Raw genomic sequence first — 26,512 nt, 5'->3', positions numbered from 1 at the left:
AAAAATAAATAAAAAGAGAGCAAAGTAAATAACACTGCAACGATGAAAGGAATGATACAGACTCGTCCATTCTCGTTTTCTTTCTTTTTCTTTCTTTTGTTCGTTTTTTTGTGTTTTTCTTGTTTTTTGTTGACCTGGAGACAGTGACTTCTGTTGCCATGGGATTGGGGGAATGTGCGCTACCATGGCAAATGTATGAGAAAGAAAAGAAGTTGTTGTTTTTTTTTTGAGTGAACCACGAGCCATGCACTTATTCTCAACTAAGAATGACCCCCCCACCCTCACACCCCCCCTCCTCCCCTTTCCCACCCCTCCCTCTCCCCAAAAAACACCCTGTCTGTATGATACGAAACGTCTGCACACGTAAGGCAACATTTTTGGTTTTTGTTCCCTAAAACGGCTCTTTCCAAACCAAGTGCAAAAAAGTCAAAAAGAAGAAAAAAAAGGGAAAAAAAAAAGAAAAGAAAAAACAACAACAAAGAAGAAGAACGCAACCCGGGTCGACAACTTAATACTGACGGAGAGAGAGAAAAAAATAAATAACAAAAACATTGCCTTCTGCAGTAAATAGCGTTGAAAATGTAGGAGACTTATTTTTTAGTGTGGGGCGACCGGTTCAAGTCTATCCCACTGTGCAAAACCTCTTTTAAAGTCCCTAAAAAGACTTCTCCCCGTCTGCGTGGAGGCAGAGAAGGAGAAAAAGAGGGGAGACTTTTTTTTTTTTTCGTTTTTTTTTCTTCCTAAAATGGCTACGTGTTTTCCTCAAAATGGCCACGGATGGGGGCGATGCTGGCGGGCGGTGCCGGCTGGAGCGCTCACTCCCGCCCGCTGGCTGAGTAGGAGAACTGTGGGAAATGAGGCCTTCGCTCGCTGTCCGCTGCGTCCATCCCGTCTTCATCGACTGGAGAGAGAGAGAGAGAGAGAGAGAGAGAGAGAGAGAGAGAGAGAGAGAGAGAGAGAGAGAGGGGAAGAGCAGCAAGTTAGAGACGCTCTGATGTCAGATATCAAGCTGACACAGGCAGCGGATTCCAACAATACTGAAGTCTCATACCTGTGACGGCATATTAGGGCCGTTGTAGGTGAATTTTTTTTTTTATTTTTTTTTTTTTTACACCACATCTGAGATTAAAGTAGAGAAAGAAATTATTTTTTCTAAATTTCTGAATCACAACCTACCAACTTCATTAATTTCACTATCTAGACAACAAGTTTTTTTTTCTCTCAAATTTGTGATTTTAATCTCAGAAATTCAGAGGATTTTCTCGCAAATTTCTCAAATTTCTGACTTTAGTCTCAGAAATTCCGATTTTTTTTTCTCTGAATATTATCCCCCTTCCCCCAGCTGCGGAAAAAAAATAATTCACCTACAATGGCCCTAATAATATTTGATGCCAAACGTTTTTTTCTCTCAAATTTGTGACTTTATTCTCAAAAATTCTGAGTTTTGTTCTTGCAAATTTCTGAGTTTGTTTTTTTTCTTATAAATTTCTAACTTTAATCTCAGAAAATTTTCCCCAGAATATTACCCCCCTGCCCCCAGCTGTGTTAAAAAAAATTCAACTACAATGGCCCTAATATGCCGTCGTACATACCAAAGGCCTTTTTCACACACATAAGGATGTTAAATCTAAATCACCGTCTAAATCTGTGTTGCTCAATAGAAGTAATGGATAGGATTGGTTTAGTACTTAGAACTGGTATATACAAAAAATTACAAGTGTTTCCTCCAGAGTTTTCTTCTCATCAGGGTGAAAAGCCTCTGAATCAGCATTTAGAGCATCATGGGACACTAAAACTCTCCACTGAAACCAGACTGATGAGATTCTTTCAGGTGGGTTTTCAGCTTCTTAAGGCAAAGTGAGGCAGGTTTATTTGAAAAGTAAAATAGTGACGGTGGATGACATAACTGGCCGATATCTGATTTTTAATAAAAGATCAATATCGGCCCGATGCGTCAGCAGACCGATCCATCAGTCTGACCCTGACAGGTGAGTCAGCAGAGACGCCGGGTGAAGCGGCGATGGGAGGCGCTCACATTTCTCCGGGGGGGTGATGGTGATGGTCTGTGCTGTGAACTCCTCGTCGAAGTAGCGGGTGTCCGTCTCCGAGGAAACCTGGGGCATGAAGGGCGGGACCAGCTGGGGGCGGGACAGAAAGCAGGAGACAGGTCAGTGAGAGGGGGGGCCACACAGGAGGCCAGCAGGTTGTGGTCAGACAGACTGACCCGTAACTGTAAGGTCACAGGTTCCATCCCCGCAACACTATTCTTATTGTTTCTATTGTTTTTTATTGCCTCTTTCATATTCCAAATGCTTATATTGTAGTTTTTTCTCTGCCGAATCCTAATACTTCTGCTGTTGCAACGACCGAATTTCCCCACAGGGATCAATAGAGTTTCATTTGATTTTATCATGTAGGAATGGAGATTCTCCAACGTTTATAATGCATCTGTACATTACAAACATTTTTTTCCTAACAAGGTTTTTCTTGGAAGTTTTTCCTTTTCCTGCACTGAGGTCTAAGGCTGGTGGGCAGGTAGGTGAGGATATATATAACAGCTATATAACAGATAGATATAACAGGTAGGCTGTTATGTCTCGCTATAATCTGTTTTTGTGTGTCTTGTGCTCTTCTGGTGTTTGTTCTATATCACTCTGTTCTATGGTTGATTGTTGATCAGTTAGATCTAGTTAGGCTCATTCCCTGTAAAGTCCTTTGAGCCATGCTGTGATAAAAAGCGGTAGAAATAAACAAACTTGAACTCATTCATCAAATTCTATTCTACACTTCCCTCTGCAGCTGCAGCCATACTATATGCCACTAATCTCCGTTTATTTTTTATTTTACCTCACTTTATATGACCAGGTAGTCCCATCGAGATTCAAATTCTCTTTTTCAAGACAGTCGGTCAGTGCTGTTAGTTGGTAAAATCTAGTTCAAAGGCTGTCATAGTAGTTATCTTGCTGCTCTGTAACTGCATTCACATCACCGTGTTGCGTTCAAGGCACACTGGTAATGCTCCAACACACACAGCTGAATGTATGTAAAGTCATTTGTGTAGTCTGTTATCCATTGTAGGGGATAAGGAGAGGACATTATAATATGTACATAGACTGAACAATAGCTGAAGACATAAAGCAAAAATGTAACTCGCTTGTGTTTAGGTCGGTGCTGGGTTCAGGAGTAGCATTACTAGCAAGGTATCTGTCTTTATCTGGGTTTGGGCTCAGTTTGGGTTCAGACATTTTGGGGGTTCAGGTCTGGGCCGGGCTCCAGTTTTCAGTACTAAACAAAGCTCTAGTGTAATCGCTCAAATCGATCCATCCTCGCCCTATTTCTCTTGCTTGAGAATAAATTTGAAGCCCTTTGGAGAAATACCTCCTCCAGCACTTTGTCACTGTGACAACGGGCTGGAAACACTCAGCTCTGTCTGCCTGTCAGCAGCCACACCTCCGCTGTCTGGTTGTCTCTGACATACTGTATATAACCAGAGGAAAGGGAAAGGACTTCACAAAAATATTTTGTCTTTTATCTTTTTTTATTTCTTTTATTTAATCTTATTTTATTTCTTGAAAGTGAGAATGTACAGTCAACTTGAAAGTGCTTTATATTGCTGCATGATTTTACTTTAACTTTTATATATTTATTTACCCATTTATTTTGTATGTGTATGTGTATTTTTTACCTGCTAAATAAGTAAGATGTGAGAACTATAATTGTTCTATAATTTTATTTTTATCCATACTGAATGTATATGATATATGTGAAAACTCAATCAAAAACATTGTTTAAAAAATAGATATTTTAATGAAGCTAGTGAAAATGAAAGCCAGACAATGTGGATGTAAATCAGGTAGAACCTCTAATGTACCCAGGTGTTAAAGTGTGTAACTGAAGGTAATGAAAGAAAAACAACTCTGTTCTTTTCCCAAACTGCTGTTCAGTGTTCACTGAGTCACTCCTCAGCATCTAGAAGTGTGTTTTCAGAAGACTTGGTGATGTTCAGACGACTTCACGTTGGCCTTGTCAGATGAGGTAATTTCTTCTATTCTATTCTATTTCTGACTCCCAGCCCGAGCTCTTTTTTTGCAAAAATGAGGTAACCCTGATCCCAGAATATCACAGGTACGCTGTTTGCATAAATTAGCATTGGGCGATAGCAGCTAAATCCCGCTCTCACCTTCTTGTCGTAGACGTCCTGCCAGTCGATTGTGGCGAAGAAACTGTGACGCATGATCTCCTTAGCGTCATCCGGCCCGCCGCCCAGCCTGTCAGCCGCACAGAGAGAGAGAAGAAGAAGAAGAAGAAGAAGAAGAAGAAGAAGAAGAAGAAGAAGAAGAAGAAGAAGACGTCCAAGTCAGACATCAAACGCTACTCTTCCAAGTCCCCATCAATGGAACCAGAATATCCACCTGCTACTGATCCCAAAATAACTTCCCCGGGTGAATGAGTTCGCCGTCTTCAGCTGCAGCAGCCTCTTTTCACGAGTTCCTTCGCCTCAGAGAAAATCAGGCTGGGAAATTAACAGACAAATGCTGGTTCGTTTTTGGCTGCGGTCGGTAAGTTTGTCGACTCTACTGGGTACCGACCATCATTTAAAGGTCTTATCCTATTCTAAAACCTAGTTGGCTGTTGAAATAGTGAAAGAAATGCACATACAAGTGCATATACCTCAAATATCTCCATCTAAACAAGTTATTCCATCCAGTAATGAGATATGGGTATCGACTGATATCACTGGAAATGTTTCCTGGGTACCGACCATCATTTGGAGATATTACTCTACTCTAAAAACCTAGTTGGATTAGGGCTGGGCGATAATTCAGTATTATCGTTTATCGTCTTTCAGTGGAATCATATCGTGATGATATGAAGATATTTTAATATCGTGACACACATTTCTGCTGTCTAAATTGATGATGACAAGCACATTTTACTTAAAAACTCTGATAAAATGAGGTATGGTAGGAATATTATTTGAAAATTTCAGTTTTGTTTGACATCACACCTAACATTACCATTCGGTTCAATGAGATGAACATTAATTTGATTATTTAACGTGATTTTGCATACATGAACCATATCGTGATATATATTGATATTGAGAAAGATCCTTATGATTATCATGATATTGATTTCAACCATATCGTCCAGCCCTAAGTTGGATGTTTAAATAGTGAAAGGAATTGGTGAATTTGGGGATGTACATGCTGAAATAAGTTAGTTTAGAGAAACAAATAGGATAGGAACAGGAATAGGAACTTATTTATTCACAGTGAGCATGTGGGTTGGTGGATTCCCAGTTCACCTGCCCTTTTCACTATTTTATAACAGCTAAACCTGAAACTGATGGTTCTGTAGTCTTTATAGACCCAAGTTAGCCTATATAAGTCATTTTAGACGACTTGTAGTCTCCAACCAGGGACTCGGATTGGAAATTAGCAGTAGCTACAAACTCCATGTGCAAACATCTTTTATATTTTAACTGTGAAGTGTAATTATGTTACACTTCACACTGTCCCTATTACACTACTAAATGAATAAATAAATAAAGTGATGTTTCTCACAATGAAACCCATTTAAATCCCATGATAACATTTTAAAAATACACAGCTGTAAATCTGAAAATAAGACTGTTTAACAAAATTAGCTTTGGATATGACAGCTACAGCATGGGAGTTCATACCTCTGTGTGTGTATGTGTGCGTGTATCTGTGTGTCTGTGTATCTGTGTGTGTGTGTGTGTGCGTGTGCCTGTTTATCTGTCTATGTGTGTGTGTGTATATCTGTATTCTAATCTGTTTGTGTATCTGTGTGTGTGTGTGTGTGTGTGTGTGTGTGTGTATGTGTGTGCATGTTTATCTGTCTATGTGTGTATGTATTTCTGTGTGTGTGTGTGCCTGTATCTCTATATCTGTATGAGTCTATCTTCAATTATAAGTGTCTGTATGTGTGTCTGTGTGTTTGTATCTCTGTGTGTGTGTGTGTGTGTGTGTGTGTGTGTGTATGTGTGTGTGTGTGTGCGTGCCTCTTGTTGGGGTCCTTGATGAGCAGGCCTGACAGCAGGGACTTGGCGTCGGCGGACAGGGTTCTGGGGAACTTGATCTCCTCCATGAGGATGAGCTCGAACAGCTTCTCGTGGTCCTGGTTGTAGAAGGGCAGGCGGCCACACATCATCTCATACGTGACCACGCCCAGACCCCACCAGTCCACCGCCCGGCCGTAGTCGTTGTCCTCCAGCACCTGGAACGTACCCATGATGCACTTTGTTCGCACGGCACACAGCACAAACTAGGCTACAAAGTGCTTCACACAGCTTGTATTGACTGGACCTTCACACTTTTATGTAAAACGCCTTCTGTGGGTAAGGGTTAGGGTTTCTACTTGTATCTCCTGTATTACCTTTTATTTCTATTTTTTTATTTTTCGGGAGAGAGATGACCAGATAACCATTTGTTGTTTTTCTTGCCATTTTCCATACTTTTCATCCAACGTTATTTTATTTAATTGTGGTACTTTTCCATCACTGCCTCTTTGTGTTTGATTTACAGTCTTGTACAGTATATTTCATTTTACATGCAAATTTTTGTTGTATATTTGTTTATCGGTACATGATCAAAATAAATCAACTGAACAAAAATGCACGGTCGTCAATCTGATAATGAGGCTTGTTCCCTCAGTCTGGTGTATGGTGTGTGGTGTGTGGTGTGACCTCTGACCTCTGGAGCCAGGTACTCCGGTGTTCCGCAGAAGGTCTTCATGGTGGCAGCGTCAGTGATGCCTTCTTTGCAGAGGCCGAAGTCAGTGATCTTGATGTGTCCGTCTTTGTCCAACATCAGGTTCTCCAGCTGACGGAGACGACCAGAGAAGAAGAAAAGACAGGAATATTAGTTCTGTTTATCGTCTGGGTGCTGTGACCTCTGACCCCTGAACTCCTTACTATTAGTTAGTAAGTAAGTAAAGCTTTATTTATATAGCGCTTTTTAAATCACACAGTTACAAAGTGCTTCACATAGCAGAAAAGTGGGAGAGAATACAATAACAATAAAATCAAGGTAAAACAGACATTAAAACAAGATGAAACAACGAAGAAGCTTTAGAAAAAAAAAAATACAAACACAAAGAAGATTAGTTAAAACAAACAAACATAATGACAAAACAAAACATAAAAACAAAGACAAATCTTTATAAAAGGCTAATCTATAGAGATGAGGTTTTTTTTTTTACTATTGGTTACTTGTCATGGAATTGAAGCTTATTTTGCTTTTGAACTCATTCTAAGAATTAAGAATGAAATAAACCTGAACTATGATTTGAACATGGAGCAGCAGGAAGGCCCAGTGGTTAGAAATATCACAAAGTAACTGAAATGTCCAAGTGAGAAACTGAGAAATTCTTCAGCATATCAATCCCACAGGTCCTTTTACACAACAGTAAATTGTTCACAGAAAATAATAATGCTTATCTGGGTTCCAAGCAGCTTTATTTGTATCTGTAATTTTAATCATTTTGTACCAATAGTACAGTAGCATGTGTATTTGTATGTATTTTTGATGCCATTTTATTTCATATTAGAATCAACTGCAATCAACTACATAATTATATTATATTGTACTGTGGTTTTCACCCTTTATTTTTCTCTCCTATGTGTGTATGTTAATGTCTGTATGTTTCCTCTGTCATTTTGTGGTTTGTATGTTTGTAATTAAAAAAAACCTGAGCGAAACACTGAAGCCCCTTTAATCTTTTTTATCTCACCTACACAACCTGGTTCATTTTTCTCTTTTCTTTCTGTGCATTTTTACATGTGAAACTAATATCCCTGACCTCACCGGAGGCGTCTGACGCAGCAGTGTGTTTTTCAGCAGCTGTAGTTTTTACCTTTAGATCGCGGTAGACGATCTTGGCAGAATGTAGGTAGTCTAGAGCAGAGACGATCTCAGCGCCGTAGAAACGGGTGCGGTCCTCCGAAAACACTCGTTCTCTTGACAAGTGGAAAAACAGCTGCCGGGGAGAAAACACACACGGTTCACACACCTCACATGTCTCCGTCTTAACAAGTCAGTCCATCCAGTAATGACCAGAAATCAAGATCAAATCACTCATTAAGGTGGATATTTTTTGCAGGGTGGCTGTGATGTAGCAGATGAGACTAAATCACACAGTTATGTATTTTTTGTATTTATTATTGCTGTTGTGATTTGATGTTGTTGTCCTGTTATGTGTTTGATGCTGCTATTTGACCCTGTCTTGGCTAGGTCTCACTTGTAAAAGAGGTTTTAATCTCAATGTGACTTCCTAGTTAAATAAAGGTTATATATATATATATGTATATGTATATATATATATATGATGTCGTTTCTGTTCTCTTAGAGCTTACAGCAAAACACACAGCTGAGAAAGGAGAGCAGGTCTGGGCATCAGAAATGGAAATGTTTCAATACAGATACCGATACTTTAATATCAATACCGGTTCTAAAACAACATATTGTTTTAATACTTTTCATGCGTGGATGAAAGCACATTGAAAAAGCAGCCTCTGTGTAACATTTACACACCTGCTTCTCTAAATAAACTATAGTGCTGAAACGATTAGTTGATTAATCAGTTAGTCAGTGGACACATTTTTGAGAATTGATTAATCGTTTTAGTCATTTATCAAGTAAAAATATCATAACATATAACTTAATAACATTTGCAGGTTACTGCTTTTTTGCAAGATTTGCTTGGTTTTCTGTTTCATATCATCATAAAATTAATACTTTGGGGGTTTTTTTGGCTGCTGGTCAGACTAAGTAAGACATTTGAAGAATCACTTTGGGCGCTGGTAACTTGTGATGGGCATTTGTCATTATTTTGGACATTTTATAGACTAAATCATTAATCGATTAATGGGAAAAAATATTTGATAGATTAATTGATGATGAAAAATAACTTAAAACTGATTTTCTCAGTACAAATTCACAGAAACAAAAAGGAAACGTGAATTCTTGTTTTAAGAAGTCAACATTTTGAAGATATTCAACGTCTTTCAGAACCTTCTGGTGCCTTAAGATCAACACTGAAACCAAAACTCACTACTGTACAGACACACCCACACCCACATGTCACCAATAAGGCTTAGAGCAAACCATAAAGAGAGGAGGGAGTGTACTTTGTTGAAATTCTTTGAATCACACCATGTTGTTCATCAACATTCTTCAATAACTCTTCAAATAAGTGACAACATCTTGACATGAGGCTGCTCCACTAGCATCGAAATCGTTTTAAAAAATGAAAAAAGAAAAGACTGTGCGGCTCCAGTCTGACAGTCATGTGACCTCTCACCTCTCCTCCGTTCACATACTCCATGACAAAGCACAGCCGGTCCTTCGTCTGGAACGAGTACTTCAGAGACTGAAAAACATAATTTTTTTTTTTTAAAACTCAACAGCGCTCAGCCATTTTCAAGGATTTCAAACACATTATTTTTTAAGAACAGCAGCTTTGTAAATGCAGCGTGAATTCGGCGCATCCTTTGAGCCGTTGTCCTCTGCACAGCGCTCATCAAACCGCTCTTTCAATCGGAAAGTTGATGGCCAGTGCTTCTCTTTTCAACATTGTGCAGACAGTGGGAGGCGAATTTATTTCAAAACTATGCTCAAGGATTTCATAGAGGTACACATCGTTCTACATGCAACGTTTGACGCGGTCGTCGTGTGACAGTACTCACAGTTAGGAATGGATGCCGGGTGTTTTTTAATACCCTACTTTCTGTGAGCGTGTGAGCAACTTCATCCTGCGACACAGAGGAAACAGAAGAGAGACAAAAACCAGAGAGTGATAAATCAGGAGACAAAAGGAGCGTGGCTGCAGACTATTTCTTGCATCTGTTAGTCAAAAGATTGAGGATGTAATTGGTAGGGACGCACCAAAACCAGACATTTGTAGATCAGGCCAATGCCAGGCTAAAATAAGGCAACTGTGGCTGAATTTCGCTGATACTAAAATCTCATACAAAGAGTAGAATGTAAGATATCAGAAATAAAGCAAAACAACATGATTTTCTGCCATTTTCACATACAGAGGGATGGTAGATCTTTCTAATGGATAAAAATGTATTATATCAGTCATTTTCATCCTATGACCAAAAACCTAAATTTATACTGATCATTACAGTATAAGTAGTTCAATACTTAGAAGTGGTATCAGTAATGGAAAAATGCTGTTATTGCTGGTATTAATGCATCCCTGTCATAAAATGAAATGATATGAAACAATATCATTATCGTTGTTGTTGCTATTAACTTAATTTGTATAGCAGTATAGCTTTTTTAAAACAGAGTTACTTTGTGCTTTACAGACGTTAGTAACAGTAAATGAAAGGCGATAATCAGAAGAAGGACCTTGGCTATGATGACTTCCTTCTTCAGGATCTTCATGGCGTAGTAGGTGCCGCTCGCCTTCTCCTTCACCAGAATGACTTTCCCAAAAGTGCCTTTGCCCAGTAGCTTCAGATAGTCAAAGTCATTCATTGTCTGGAGAGAGAACGAGAGAGAGAGAGAGAGAGAGAGAGAGAGAGAGAGAGAGAGAGAGAGGCGCAGTGAAGAAGTATTTTAGGAAAGTTGGTTTTCCCAAATTGAATAAACTCACATCCTCCAAAGTAAGACAGTTGTAATTTACTTTCTTAGTGAACCCACTTTCCCTCAACCTGCCTCATCTACTTCTACTTCAGTTAGTGATTTCCTACATTTCCCAGAATGCCTTTAGGCAACCCCCAGAGAAGGGGCATGAACTTGTTTAATTAAATCAAAAGGTGGCCGTATGGGCAGATAAATATAGTTAGCCAGCTAGTTTGTGAACATCGGGGTGCGGCTACGTTCAAGGCCACGCCCCTTACTCCAGACATGTCTCTCTGCTGCAGTGCATTCTGGTCTCTCTCCTGCTCCTGTGGGTGGAGAAATTGGTCTCTCTCCTCTTCTACGATGGATTTCTCCCTGTATGATTGTTGAACGTCTCTTGGTGCAAAATGGCGGCTCTAGAAAGAAGCCCTCGCTCTTTGATTCTGAGGGACTGACACCAAAACCTGACGTTTACCGCTGATGTTTTACATCCTGAAACATTTTCTCATATCAGACTCCATTGTAGCTGCTGGAAATATCTGGAGGTGAAAAATCCACCAAACAACTAAATGGACCCAGAAAGGCGAGGTACATGTGTTTTTCCTTTAACCCCCTGCTGCTTCGGTGTTCAGTGTCTGACAGTGGAAGTTGTACTGAGCTGCTCTCTGCTGTGAATGTGTGTAACTGTGTCAATGTGAAGCAGGACAGGATCGAAAAAGAGCGCAGATGCTCAGTGGACTTTCCACGGATAAATAAAGCAGAAAAACACATTGACATGAACATGAAGCAGGACGGCAGCTGGTCTCACCTTTCGTTTGTGGTGGCTGATGGAAGTGTCCATCTCCTCCTCGTTGACGTTCTCGATCTGGGAGGTGGGGCTGCAGAGGATGCCCTCCTCCTCCTGCTTGGCCAGCGACTCTGCTACCATCTGGATGGCTTCGGCCCACTCGTCCCTGCAGGAGACACACAGCGCTCTGCTCAGGACCGTCTGCAGCGGGACGTCCTGGTGGAGCAGCGGTCTAAGGCGCTTACCGTGTAACCGCAACGTCCTGGGTTCGAATCCGGCCCAGGACCTCTCTCCCCTCTCTTTCTTTCCCTCTCTCTCTCTCCCAATCTTTCCTGTCTATCTCTACTGTAAACTATCATAATAACGGCAAAAAGCCCAAAACTCCAGGATTCTTTACATTAATTTAAGTCACATTTGTACAGTAAACAATGATTCATTTAATATGTAAGAATCATTGTTTACTGTACAAATGTGACTTACATTATCAATATTTCTGCTTGTCTTTCATGCTATGGCCCATGATAAAGCGGTCCTAATTGCTGATTGAGCTGACACCCTTGTGTACAGCTAATGGGGATCTGTATGAATAAACAATAAACAATAAACAATTTAGTATTATGCCCCAAAATGACTGGAAAATTGACCTGATAGCCAGAAAAATGTAAATACAATGAAAATTTGTCATCTGCCCGTGTTACTTAGCCTGCCTCTGCACAAATTACAGTTGCAATTACAGCTTAATTATCTTTTTGATATATAAATATCCACATTAGTCGTTCTTAAAGTGCAGCAGCTGCTGGAGCTAATGCTGAGCGGGTCCGGGAGTGAACCTGGGTCTCTGGATCAAAATAACCCCCACGCCCCACATCTACAAAATATGAAACAGGAAACACTGTAGTCTGCATCAGAACTGGGTCAAACACAAGCTGCAAACTGGGTGGCAGGGGGGCCCAGTGGGTGAGAGAGCGTCCTGCGACTGGAAGGCTCCGGGTTCGATCCTGCGCTCTGATTTCTCCCTCAGGCAGATATAGAGCGTCACACAAGGAAATTCTCAGCATTAGTTTTAGGTTTTAACCTGCTTGGAGCAGCGGGCGGGTGGAGTTTACCACATCAGGACAGTTCAGCTGGTGTCAGGTAAGTTGTCAATCACAGAAAAGACAGAAAAGTACTAAATTTACTTTCAAATACTTCCAATACTTTGCTGTGATTGTTTAACCTTTCTGGCATTCATTGTATTGTCCTCTGTGGTGAACCCCACCCATCTGGCACCTAGTGAGCTAAAAACAAAAAAACAAAAAACACAATTTGTCCTCGGTCTACTCTGCATGCCTTTAGAATACTGACAAGAATCTGTTCAGGATTATATTTAAGGAAGTGAAGAAATCCACCGGTGTCCAATGGGATGCGAGAGCTGCTGCATTTACAATGAGCCTGACCACGGGATTGGTCACTGACAAACACCAAAACACAGAGAGGAAACTGCTGCATTACCTACTGATACGACTGACATGTACCAAACAAAAGCAGATCTGCACAAATGTAATTATTAATTATTAGTGCTAGCATCCCACTATTTATCTTTATTTTGAGCAGTCTTGTTATACCTACACTTAAATGTTTTTTCACAGGTTTCCCGGTCATGTTTTGTACATTATACGGTTTCCCACCTTTTCCATTTTAAAACGAGATATCCACCATCTAGAAAACACTACATCTACTCTGACAAAATGATTGCTGGCATGAAAATAAACAACTATTGAATATTACTGAAGTTATTAGCTATCTTGAGCCCTACACAAACCATACAGCAACATTTTAGAGGATGTAACTGTCTGTTTTTTTAATAACAAGCCTTGGAACATCAGGTAGCCCAAAACATGGAATGAAGCCCTTCAAAACTTGGCTTCCACTCTCAGCCTGCGCTCCAAGGCTCCGCCCCTCTTTCCCCCTGTTTCCTGCCTTTCTTCTCCCTGTGTTAACTGACTCCCATTCAGTCCAATGAGGGGAATAAAACCCTCCAGTCTGGCTCTGCAGTGAGAATAATACTGAACGAGGTGGAAAGACCAGGGAGACGTCGAAGTGAGGCTGGAGGGGGCGAAGGTATGAACCGTGTATCTGTGATGTTGTGGGTTTGAATCCTGCTCATGATCTTTGTCCTCCCGTCTCTCCATCTTTCCTGTCTCTCTACACTGTGTACTATCGAATACAAATATCAAACAAATATCAAAGAAACACATGTAATATATCAAATTGATTTAAAATCCATTTTGGTAATTTTCTTCGGTCATTTTTTCCTCTTTTGAAAACCTACATTGTCACTGACCCAAATACTATAAAAAATGAACTTAAAAAGAGTGGGAATGGATGATTGGTGCACCTTTCTCTCATCAGGAGTATAGAAATAGCAGTAGCCAATATTGTGATTTTGATGTTTTTTAAGCCTTTTGAAGCCTGTTCTGTCAAATAAACACAATAAAACACTCCAGACCAACTCCAGACTCCTGAGAGAGAACCACACTGCAGAGGGGAGGATGAGGAGGGTGAGAGGGATGAGGAGGATGGCGAGGATGAGGGGGATGAGGATGAGGAGGATGAGGAGGATGGGGAGGATGAGAAGGACGGGGAGGATGGGGAGGATGAGAAGGATGAGGAGGATGGGGAGGATGAGGGGGATGAGGGGGATGAGGAGGATGAGGAGGATGAGGAGGATGAGAAGGACGGGGAGGATGGGGAGGATGGGGAGGATGAGGAGGATGGGGAGGATGAGGATGATGGGGAGGATGAGGAGGATGAGGAGGATGAGGAGGATGAGAAGGACGGGGAGGATGGGGAGGATGGGGAGGATGAGGAGGATGGGGAGGATGAGGATGATGGGGAGGATGAGGAGGATGAGGAGGATGAGGGGGGTGAGGGGGATGAGGAGGATGGGGAGGATGAGAAGGACGGGGAGGATGGGGAGGATGAGAAGGATGAGGAGGACGAGGAGGATGGGAAGGATGGGGAGAATGAGGAGGATGAGGAGGATGAGGAGGACGAGGAAGACGGGGAGGACGAGGAGAACGGGGAGGACGAGAAGGATAAGGAAGATGAGGAGGATGAGGGGGATGGGGAAGATGAGGAGGATGAGGAGGATGGGGAGGATGAAGACAATGAGGAGGATGAGGAGGACGGGGAGGATGAGGAAGACGGGAAGGACGAGGAGAACGGGGAGGATGAGAAGGATAAGGAAGATGAGGAGGATGAGGGGGATGAGGAGGATGAAAAGGATGAGGGGGATGAGGAGGATGAGGGGGATGAGGAGGATGAGGAGGAGGATGGGGAGGACAGGTAGGACGAGGGGGATGAGGAGGACGAGGGGGGTGAGGATGACGAGGAGAATGAGGAAGATGAGGAGGACAGGGAGGATGAGGAGGATGGGGAAGACGAAGGCTCACCTCTCATCGGGCGAGTCGACGTGGAAAGTCCTCTCGATGACGGTGGTCCACTGGAGACAGCGGATGATGAAGGTGTTTGGCTTGGGCCGCTCCGTCTTCATCAGCTGACATTCTGACAGACAGAGAGATGATATTGTAATGTAGATATTGTTTTTGTCTATTTATTAAGTGCTGAAAGTAAAGCAGAGTGCGAAGCCCCTACTTGCTACAGAGAAGTTGTTGAGGGGGTAGGCCAGGTCGGCGTCCTGCGGCTTGTCCTTGTAGCCGATGAAAGAGCCGTCCGTCTTCAGCAGGAAGTAGCGCGGCCGCCAGTTCTTGATGTACTCACCTGGCGGGAGGAAGTGACATCGACAGGTTACATCCTGCTGCACTCACCTGGACGCAGCCAAGATACGTCGCTTTAATCGCCGAGTGTAATCAATATACAGGAATTTATATAGGGACACGGATACTTTACAGTTCTTACAGTAAATGTTCAGTACAGGAACAATAGCTGTTTTTATCATCTTTTCTTTCTTTTGTCCTTTCTTTCTTTCTTTCTTTCTTTCTTTTTCATTAGGATCTCTTTTAGCCCAAATAGGCTAATATTCCAAGAGTCCTATGCTAAAAACACACTTTCATCAATACAAAATTAAACGCCACTAAAAACGAACAAATATACACACTAATAAAAACATACAAATCTACATTTACAGTTTCACTAGATACTTCATGTACAAAGTCATCATTGCAAAAACGGAGTAATATACATGTTTGAATCTTGGGGTAACACTGAAGTAGTCTGAAGTCATAACTGTTCTGGTTCAGTAGATTACTGACAATTAGATTAATTTTTTTTACAGATGGCGCAGAGGCATTGTACATTTCTACAATTGGAGAGTCATAAGGAAACTTTAAAATAATCCTTGCTGCTGTATTTTGTGCCATCTGCAGCCTCTTTACTTCTCTAATTTTAGATCATCAGCAAGCAAACATCCTGGAACATCTCCACCTTTTCCAGTTGATGAAGATAAGAAACTTAAACCTTTTGTCGAGAAGTATAAACACAGAGCTTTATTCTTATTCAGTGTCGGTTCCCCTCTGGTCTGAATCATCACTCTGATCCCCACGTCAAATAAACGCAGGACTAGATGAATATGTCTCGGTGACATGGCGACACTGACAGTCAGACTAGCAGCGGAGCAGCGGGTAACGAGGCCTCGGTGCTCCGGTGTGAAAGTGTCTCCCTCTCCTCCTCCGGCTCACTGATCCACAGCTCAACTGAAACTCTGACCAAACTATTTTCACACATCTGATTACTCACAGGAACAACAGTGTGATGAGGATGACAAAAAGCTTCAACAGAAAGGGAGAAGCGGGATGTGCAATGCACTTAGACAACTTGGACAACTCAGTCACTGAGACAACATACTGTGTTCCTTACACCGGCTCCTGTTACAAGCAGCAGAACAGCATGAAAAGATATAGCAGCCAGTAGTTTCAGTCAAGCTTCTACAGTGACTGTGGATAACCAAATAATTTGTGCTGTAAATTAAGAATTGGTGCAATTATCAGTACTGATAAGCATTAGAGTACACAGTAGGATGATATGTTTTTTTTTTTATAGTTATAGTTTTTGGGGGTTTTTTTAATCAAAAGTTTTTCTAATTATGTATTATAAATCAAAGAGGGTCTGAGGCACTCTATTGCGATGAACAAAAGAACAAAAGTTAAAAGCCATTATTTCACTTTGGCAATTTAAATAGTTGAAAACTGACCAACAAAGGCTCATTTGAGCTGAAACACATCTTTTTTTTTAACTCATTTCACAATATGTAAAATGGCTGTGGGGTCTTCAGCTACATAAAGTGTGTAGTCAGTCTGTGTATCAGCACTGAACAACAATGTTGTTCCAAACCTTCCAGACTTTTGTGCTATTCCCAACCTTCTCAAGACCTGGAAACCATCAAATTAATTTTCAATATGCTTCCAGACTTTCCTGAGCAGCATGGGAACCCAGAGTTTAGATGTTGAGCGGCGCAGAGAGCTGTGAGGGCAGCTCAGGCTCTATTGTAAGAGCAGAGAGGTGCGCTAAACAATTCAGGGAGTTGAGGGGCCGGGGAGGAAGGAACCAGGGTGTTAGGTCATCCTCTGTGCGCTCATACTGCCACAGGAGAAACTTCCCCTGCCTGCCTGCTGCCTGCCTGCCAGCAGCCTGGACTCAACCAGACAAACACCTCAGGCACACACATTACCACCAGTGTGGGAAATCAACACCAGGCAGCAGCCAAACACTGCTCACACTGGTACGCTTGCCTTCTCTACTTGCCATTGTGGCAGGTAAACACACGTTTGGAGGTTCTGTTAGACAGCCTGTCCCGTAATGTAATGGTCACAGGTTCAATCCCCACAACAGCCACTGTGTCAGTCAACATCAGTGTCCTTGAGCAAGACACAGAACCAAACCTGCTAAGACAGTCAGCTAAATGACTGACATGAAAAATTTAAATGAGGTGGAGAATCTCAGAGAACATCAGTCACTGTGGACGAAAAAGTTCATTTTCCTGTCCTGCTTAGAAATGCGTGCAAAGAAACGTAAAGCCATGTGAAAACACAGACACACCTGCAGCACCTGCACCGCAAAGCTGGTACACACACACACACACACACACACACACGCACACCACGAAACAAAACCCATGCAAGCAAGCACAAACACACAGACAGCCACAAAGACACACACACACACACACACACACAAGCTATGTTTCCATCAAACTGTCAAGTGAATTTTGCACAAACTTTTGTAGCAAAAAACTAAATGTGATTCAAGTGTGATTCCATCAGCTGGGTTGAAGCAAATAAATCAGTTTCCTTAACACAAGAAAACAAAATGTATGAGAAAAAGTTTTGGCTAAGTTGTTATTGTTTTTTAGTGTCAGCTAATGTCGGCCATATTCATGCTTTCAACTGAAGATGAAAACAAAGAAATGCTAACATCATTATCCCTGATTATTTTGCTAGATATTGTGATCCCAATTATTAATCACACAAATACCGGTATGAGTCTCTATTATTCTGAAAACAAAATGGCTCATTTGCACTTTTTGCATCTTTTGTATTGTCAATACAGCAGGCGTGAATGAAATGAAATTACACTAAAGGTATTTAGGTGACTTTTTTAACCAGAGTGATTTACAATGAGCTAGTAAAATCTAATATTTCAATATCTAGATTTACCAGATTTACTATTATACATGATTAACTTTTCAGCCCTGCTTGGTTCTAATGCACCAATTAACAGCCATACAACCACAATGGAGACTTATATATATATGACAGCAGGTTTGACATTTATAGCAGGTTGAGGTGGATATTTTACAGACAACATTTCAGTAGAGTCCAAATCTACTTTAACTGTTGCACAATGTGACTGAAGCATTTGTGAGGCCGATCATGCTAAGCCTACGGCATAATTTATTTGTTAGCCTGTAGTAATCAATACATTGAAGAATAGGTCTTAATGTTTAAAAAATAGCAGTAGTAATATCAGCAGTAATAGTAGTAGCAGTTGTAAAAGCAGCAGTAGTAACAGCAGTAATAGTAATAGTACCAGCAGTAGTAGTAGTAGCATTAGTAGTTGTAGTAGTAAGTGTAGTGACACTAGTAGTAGTAGTAGTAGTAGTAGTAGTAATAGTAGAAGTAGTAGAAGCATTTGTCATTCCAGTAGTTGTACAAGTAGCAGGTAGGGCTGGGCGATATGGTTGAAATCAGTATCACAAGGATTTCTTTCGATATCGGTATATATCACGATATGCAAAATCACTTTAAATAATCAAATTCATGTTCATCCCATGTTAGGGTGTGATGTTAAACAAAACTGAAATTTTCAACGTTTTTAAATATAATTTGCTTCAGTTCAGACAATAAAACTGTGTCACAATATCCCAAAATCACCATTTCATCACCATATGATTCCAGTGAAAGACGTTAAACCATAATATTGAATTATCGCCCGGCCCTAGCAGCATCAGTGTGATAAATAATAATAAATCCTTGGATGTAAACAAACACAAACTCACCTCTTTTCTGCACCCAGCCTTCCTTGACGACGTTCTGGTCGCTCATGGTGGCTTCTCCTCGTCACCAGTTCTCCCAGTGTGGTGACCCTGGAGGGGCGGGGGGGCAGGGGGGCAGGAGGGGTGAGGGGGGGGTGGGGGGGTAGGGTGTCCCTCTGTCCGCCTGACCTCTGACCTGCCTGCGCCCACTCTCACCTCTCCTCAGATCTGACAGTCTATCCCCACTGGTGATGTGAACTGTCCCTCTGAGTCTGCAGTCTCTCTCTCTCTCTCTCTCGTTCCCACACTCACTTTCTCTTTCCTCCGCTCGCCCTCTCGACCCGACTTTCCTGTTGTCTTTTCTCTCTCTCTCTCTCTCGCCTCTTCTCCTTCTTGGAGTCTTCCTCACCTCTTTTTTTCCCTCTCACTCCCAATCTGCACCCTTAAATCTCTCTCTCTCACGCTCTCTCTCTTTCACTATCGCTCTTTTCCCCCGCTCTCGTTCTCTTGCTCTTCTTCTTCTTCTTCTTCTGTGTTCAGGCGCTCCAGCAGTGAGTCAGCCTGGAAGGAAACAGAGGGAGAGAAAGGAGAGAGAGAAGAAGAAGAAAAAAAATCAGAGCAGGTCAATGGATAGTTTCCCTTGCATTTTCTCATTCTGCCTACAAACACTTAGAGCAGAGCGGGACTCATTGTTAAGAGCCACAGCACACTTCCCGTCCCCTCGCCTCCTTCTCTCCTTCCCTCGTTTCCTCCCTCCTTACGTCATCCCCTCCTTCACTCCCTTGCTCCTTCCCTCACTCCCTCCTTTACTCCCTAACTCCTTCACTCCCTTGCTCCCTCCCTCTCTTACCTCCTTCTCTCCTTCCCGTCTTCCCTGCTTCCCTCCTTCCTGCCCACATTCCTTCCCTATCTCCTTACCTCTGTCCCTTCCTTCCATCCCTCCTTCACTTGTTCCCTCCCTCCTTACATCATTCCCTCCTTCACTCCCTTGCTCCTTCCCCCTCTTACCTGCTTCTCTCCTTCCTTCTTTCATTCCCTCCCTCCTTCACTAGCTGTCTCTCCTTCATTCCCTCCCTCCTTCCCTGGTTTCTTCCTTGCTTCCCTCCTTCCTTATTCATTCAGTCCCTCCTTCACTCCCTTGCTCCATCCCTCACTCCCTCCTTCACTCCTGTACTCCTTCCTTCCCTCTCTCTTTCACTAGCTTCTTTTCTACCTCCTTCCCTCCCTCTATACTTTCTTCCTTCCCTTGTTTGTTCCCTCCCTCCTTGCCTCCGTTCCTTCCTTCCACCCCTTTCACATGCTTCCTCCTTCCCTTCTACCCTCCTTCGCTCCCTCCTTCCTTCTTTCACTCCTTTGCTCTCTCCTTCCACTATTACTTTTCTTCTTCCTTCTCTCCCTTACCTCCTTCTCTTCTTCCTTCCCCCTTCTCTTCTACCTTTCCTCCCTCCCTCTTTCCTTCACCCCCTCATTTCCTCCCTCATTCACTATTTTCTCTCCCTCCCTATCTCCTTCCTTCCCTCCCACCTTCCCTTGTTCCTTCCATCTTTCCCTCCCTCCTCCTTTCGTTCCCTCCCATGTTCCCTCATTATCCCCCCTCCCTCCTTCTTTCCCCCTTAATACCTCCTTCTCTCCTTCCCTCCCTTCTGCCTTCCATCCATCACTCCCTCCTTCATTCCTTCACTCCCTCCTTCCTTCCTTCACTCCCTCCTTCCTTCCTTCATTACCTCCCTCCTCCCTTGCTCTCTCCTTCCTTTACTTCGTTCCTCTACTTCTCTCCTTCCCTCACTCACTCGTTCCTTCCCTTAACTTCTTTCCTCGTTCACTCCCTCCTTCCCTGCATTGCTCTCTCCTTCCTTCTCTACTTCACTCCCTTACTCTCTCCTTACCTCCTTCCCTACTTCTTCCCTTCTTCCTTCATTCCCTATCCTTCCCATGCACTTTCCATCCTTCCCTCATTCTCTCCCTCCTTCCCTGCCGTGCTCTCTCCTTACCTCCTACTCTCCCTCATTCATTCTTTTTCTCTCCCTCATTCCTTCTCTCGTTCCCAACTTCACACCCTCGCTCCCTCCTTCCCTCCCTTGCCTCCTTCTTTCATTACTTCCTTTGTTCCCTCCCCCTTCCCTCCTGCCCTCCCTCCTTTGTTCCCTCAACCCCTCATTCCTGTCCTCCTTTACTCCCTCCATGCTTCATTCCCTCCCTCCTTTACTCCCTCAATCTTTCATTCCCTCCCTCCTTTACTCCTTCAATCCCTCATTCACTCCCTCCCTCCTTCCCTATGTTTCCTCCGTTTGTCCATCTCTGTCTCTCTCCCCCTTTCTCGCTCTCTCTCTCCTTCTCTCTCTCTCTCTCTCTCTCAGTCTCTCTCTCTCTCTCAGTCTCTCTCCATCTTACAGCAGTACAGGTCAACCTGCCCTTGTCTCCCACAGATCCTCAACCTGCCGTCGATCTCAGATCAACAGATGACCAGTGAGCCAAAGTTTACAGCAGCAACTGAACTCTGAACGCTCGGTGAACGCAGCTCTCTTTGACAGCTGCTGCGTGAGAGGAAGAAATGTTTGTCTCCATCACCACAAATACCATTCTGTGAGTGCCTGTGCCTCCTCAAGCCGGGGTTCCCTAACTTGTTTAATGGCCAGAACCCCCAGCATTAGCCTACACACCACTGGATGGAGGTTTTGTCCCAAGATCTAGGAATATTTTTATTGTCTGTCTCTAGTTTAGGCAAAGCGAGTGGAACCTCAGAGATCAGAATAATCATACTTAGACATTCTGATGTTGTGCTAACTTATGGTGAATGAAGCAAAAGAGAAACTGAACTAGTCTTTATTTTGCTGGGAGCCCCCCGCAGCCCTGTCTGGCACCCCTGGGTGTCCCTGGACCCCAGTAAAGTAACTCTATAACTCTGATTTACAGCCGTATCATCCTTACATTCATGCCCATGTGCTCAGAGAGCAGCTGGGCTGCTCTCTGAGGTCCATCGACCACCTATACATCACAGCTCATATAAGCTTATCACGTGTTATTGTTATGTTGCATTTCCAAATAAACAAACAATAACAGTTGGAGTGTAACAGTAATAGTAACAGTGTAAGATGCTGTACGGGCTTGGGTGGCAGGAGTAAGACTGAGCATGTTCATCCAACGCACAGCGCACTTACCACAGCAGGGAAACGCAAGGTTGGAAAACAAATGGGAGCCATCCAATGACAACAAAAACAATGGCTGACAGGAGCTGGCGTTATATATTTAGCAGGCGATAAAAGCCGGTTCAGAGCGGTGCCCTTGGTCCCGCAAACATCCCCGTCTCTAATTTATTGGACATGATTAGGCCCTGCACTGCATACAAACAAACAAATACTGAAACAACAGCTTTTGTTTCAAGGGCGTGTGGTGTCATTATGTTACATAACAACATCCGCTTGGCGTGCTCCATTATATTCTATGGCTGAGACGCAAATAAATGTTTTGCATGACTCTTAAACTGATTAATCACTACTGTAGGCCTAAAAGGCTGACTGGATGTCAAAGGGGTCAGGGAAATTATTGTGTAAGCCAAGCCGGCCTGTGATGGCTTGGCAGGAGGATGCGGGCTAGCCAGGGATGCTAGCGGGGGATGCTAACGTTAGCGGGCTAGCTAGCTAGCATAGCAGGCTAACTGACAGTCAGGCGGTGTGCCTTTTGACGTGATGCTATTTTCATCTCCGTGATGAAATGACTCGCGGGCGGTTTAACGTTAAGTAAGTGTCGGTTTTTTCCCCGGTGATGTCCCCCGTCATTACCAGACGCGACGCTGTGTTTTTGAACGGATGGGGGATGGAGGAGGAGGGGGTGGGGGTGTCGTTCGGGACGGAGATGGGCCGAGGCCAGACGGTACCGTTAGCCCTCCCTCTGCAGCAGCATCCCGGCGCCGCATCCCAGACTGGCGAATGACGAAGCAGCAGCCCGCTAGCATGCTAACCTCCGCTCCCACCCGTCCGGAGCTCGAGACAAACCGCTCCCATGCCCCAAAACAACGGCCCCAACCCCGTTCCTCCTCCTCCCCTACGCCGTGTAAACCATTTCTGCTTCCATTCCCAACATGTTAACGCTTTTTTTTTACCTGGTAGTCGAAGAATGATAGGGACGCCCCCCCTCCTCCTCCTCCTGCTCTATGGGCACTGGAGCATCCGACAGCCGGGGTATTGTGCAGACGGAGCGGTCAGTGGTGAAAACAGAGGAAGGACAGCGACGGATCCATTGCTGCTGATGCTGTGTCCGGACCGCGGTACCCGAAAAAGAAGCGTTTTGTTTTGAAGACAGACGGAGACTGCAGCGACAGACAGACCCGCTCCGGCTCCCTCCACAGGCTCAGCCAGGAAACCTCGGCAAGTCACGTTCAGCCAGATCTGGGAGGACTCCTGCTGCCTTCAGGCGCTGGCGGAAAAGTGGGGAATGTGACAGTGAACGTGGGAATCAGGGTCGGGGTCAATTTATTGATGAACAACTGAGGAACTGGAATTGGAATTTGAAAAAAACTACAGGAAAGTGAATTGGAATTTAATAGGAATTTCAGGAATTTGAAATTAATTCAATGAAATTCTGTGAAATTCCATGTATTTTTTGTTTTTTTCTTACCTACCCTGAGACTACACATAGTGTTATCAATGCTGAATATCATAAAATGTTATAGGTACCTTTCAGCTGACTCCAGAAATGTAGTCAATATAAGCGGGTTTTGAAGTTTTGGTGGCAAAAGATATTAGAGGCAGGGACTTTGCAATATACCTTGCAATATACCGGTTCTGTAAAATAAACTAATAAAAAAAGGTTTTGTGGTTACTATTTCCAAGGCAAAATAGTAAAATAAAATTGCTGCACATCTCTCTCCATTGAAAAACAGAAAGGGTTTATTCCAACATATCCGTCGGGGTATGTTATTATTTCAAACCAAAAGTGCCAAAAAGTGGTATTTCTGTACTTCAGAACTGAGAATTAGGAGTTTACGGGGAGCACCTGAAGGCATCATTCCCTCTCCTCATGGCATCCAGGCGCTTTTGTTGCTCCCCGGCTTTTGTTGCCTCTCTCTCTCTCTCTACCCCCTCCTTGTCATTATGCACCGGATTTATGTGTCCAGATTCAATTATAATTCACTTGTCTGTGACCAACACCAGATATCGCATCTTCTTTCTTATCTACCGGTGTAAGTCTGGCACCAAGTGGGATTCTGCGCACTGAAAATGCCTTTTATCAGACTTTATGCTGCTATTAATTTACTTGGAGCTCACCAAAATGTATAGCCCCCCCACAGCCTGCCAGTGAATGGATGCTTTGTCTGAGGATCCTGGTCCCAGTCTACCTCAGAGGCTGCTGGCCTGCAGATGGGACTGCTGCTGCCGCCTTGCATGAATCCATTACAATCTGTGAAATAATAATTCAAGCCCGGTTAAAAGGCCTTTTATTAGGTCAGCCTATCAAATTAGACAGCATGTGAAGAATGTGAAGAGAATGTGCTTTCTATCAACAAATGAAAAGCTTTATACCCAAGTTATGGTAATAATAAGATTTAGATGGATGCTATAACAGCAAAAACTAAACATAATGTCCTACAGGAATACTGCAGTGATACCATGGGAGATAAAAATACAATAAAGTACGATGAGGTCACTATATAATTATTAAGTACCACAGATACACTGTGAGTCCCTATAGGAATACTATAGTGTTTCCTTAGGAAATAAGAATGTCATAAAGTACAATAAAGTCACTATAAACTCACTAAAGAGTTCCATAGACACACTATAAGTCCCTATAAGAATATTATATAGTAGGAATATTAGGATGATACTACAGGAGATAAAAATCATAAAGCACAGGTCACAATAAATATACAACAATATACAACAAATATACAACATCCCAGCACCTTTTCTTTATTCTGAACTACAGTTGACATGTTGACTTTGTTGCATTTTTGTATTTGGTTCATTTAGGTTCACACTGACCAATTACAAGAGAACCAGGGCTTGTAAACAAAAGTCACATGGAGTCACTAGTAGCTTGATTATTGGACAGAGTTTTGGTAACTTGTCATCCTGCCAGGTGAAAGATTTTGGCGGCAGCACGGTTTCCTGTAACTTCAGTTCAGCATGATGGACTTGCCTGTCTCTGTCTTGTCTCTGGTGTTCATCAGTTAAGAACACATGAAGAAATAGCTGAATATCATCATCAGCATCAGTCCAGACTTCATTTTGTTCTGCTAGGCTTTCCCAACATTAGGAACTGCTGGCTATCAGAAGTCAACATCCGTCACTTTATACCTATAATCCCTTGCGGTTTGGGGTGGTTTCCTGTAGTTGGTTGAATTACGTTCTCACTCCTAACAAACTGCACCGCAGTTCTCTTGTAAGAGGACTGACTGAATTGTGAGGAGTACAACACCCAGAAATCCTGTATGGTGACGTCAGTAACCTAAATGTCTTCTTAAATGTGCGTTCATGTGCTATCGGATATATCGGAAAAACAAATTTCCTGCTTGGAAATTTCACATGAACGCCCTCCGAAGTCGGATGATTAAGTCACTCAGAGAAAATTTTGCTACCCGAGTTTCCGAGTTAAGATGCATCGGTGACCTTTAACCTTCTCAACAAGGCGAAAAATAAAGTTTTGTGTCAGTCAACAGTAAGAAAACACATAGATGCTCCTTTATTGCAAGTTAGCCAGACTAACCTAACATTCGTCTGAATGAAGTTATCAAATTAGCTTGTTAAGCTGCAGGACGTCTGTGGTTGTTTATTGTTTATTTTCCAGGTTTGATTTTCCAACATAACAGCACATGAACGCAACGCTGTGTAGAAACTGACTTGAAAGTCCTGGATGTCGGACTTTCCCAGCAGCACATGAACACATAAGTTTCAATTTCGTTTCTTCCTGAGCTCAGAGAAGAGTCTATACAAACACCAGAATTTCATTTGGACAAATACAGTGAATCTACAGCGTCTCAGTTAGTGTAGACGGGTCGCTCTGCTCTGCTGCAGCTTCACTTTGTGATTTGCTGATAAAACTGATGGTTGATTTGTATAAAACTCTTCCTGCTGCAGCTTCAGCTGCTTCAGTCCCTGCAGGAAAAGCAGCAGCACAGTTATCATCAGGTTCATATCTTGACAAAAAAAATGCTGCTGATTCTCTTCTGGTGGTGTGAGCTTGTGAACAGGTCCTCTCTCTGTCTCTCCTTCACACACACACACGCACGCACGCACACACACACACACACACACATACACACACGCACACACACACACACACACACACACACATGCACACTATTAAGCACATCCTCTTGAAACGAAACAAGAACTGGAAATCCTCGCCCATTTCTGTCAGGTGAAACTGTTGGTGTGTGTGTGTGTGTGTGTGTGTGTGTGTGTGTGTGTGAGGTGACCATCACCACCAGTGTCAGTTTGCTCTGCTGTCAGGGTTGCTAGTGTTGGGTTTCTCTGGCCTGGATCCCTTGGCAGAGCTATTATCTGGAGAATAGAATAGAATAGAATAGAATAGAATAGAATAGAATAGAATAGAATAGAGCACAATAGAAGAGAGTAGAGGAGACCAATGTAGAAAACAAGAGAAAAGAGGAGAGTAATGTAGAGGAAAAGGAAAAGACAGGAAAGGAATAAA

The 26,512-nt window shown here is 42.8% G+C and overlaps 1 protein-coding gene across 1 annotated transcript; it reads right to left on the bottom strand.

The window, feature by feature from the left end:
* Positions 1-815: 815 nt before the first annotated feature.
* Positions 816-23,186, bottom strand: akt3b (v-akt murine thymoma viral oncogene homolog 3b). Its single transcript, XM_078291487.1, has 14 exons — positions 22,959-23,186; positions 18,884-19,420; positions 15,025-15,150; positions 14,823-14,934; positions 11,410-11,554; positions 10,386-10,517; positions 9,713-9,778; positions 9,328-9,396; positions 7,882-8,004; positions 6,720-6,848; positions 6,029-6,243; positions 4,181-4,268; positions 2,036-2,138; positions 816-901 (listed from the first exon to the last, which is right to left on the bottom strand). The coding sequence occupies exons 2-14, from the start codon at positions 18,927-18,929 to the stop codon at positions 816-818; spliced, it is 1,440 nt and encodes a 479-aa protein (XP_078147613.1). The 5' UTR covers positions 18,930-19,420; positions 22,959-23,186.
* Between the last annotated feature and the right edge of the window lie 3,326 nt (positions 23,187-26,512).

This window comes from Centroberyx gerrardi, chromosome 3 (assembly GCF_048128805.1).
Source record: "Centroberyx gerrardi isolate f3 chromosome 3, fCenGer3.hap1.cur.20231027, whole genome shotgun sequence".
NCBI classification, from domain to species: domain Eukaryota; kingdom Metazoa; phylum Chordata; class Actinopteri; order Beryciformes; family Berycidae; genus Centroberyx; species Centroberyx gerrardi.
Note: the sequence above shows the minus strand (reverse complement) of the source record. Positions and strands in the feature narration are given on the sequence as shown.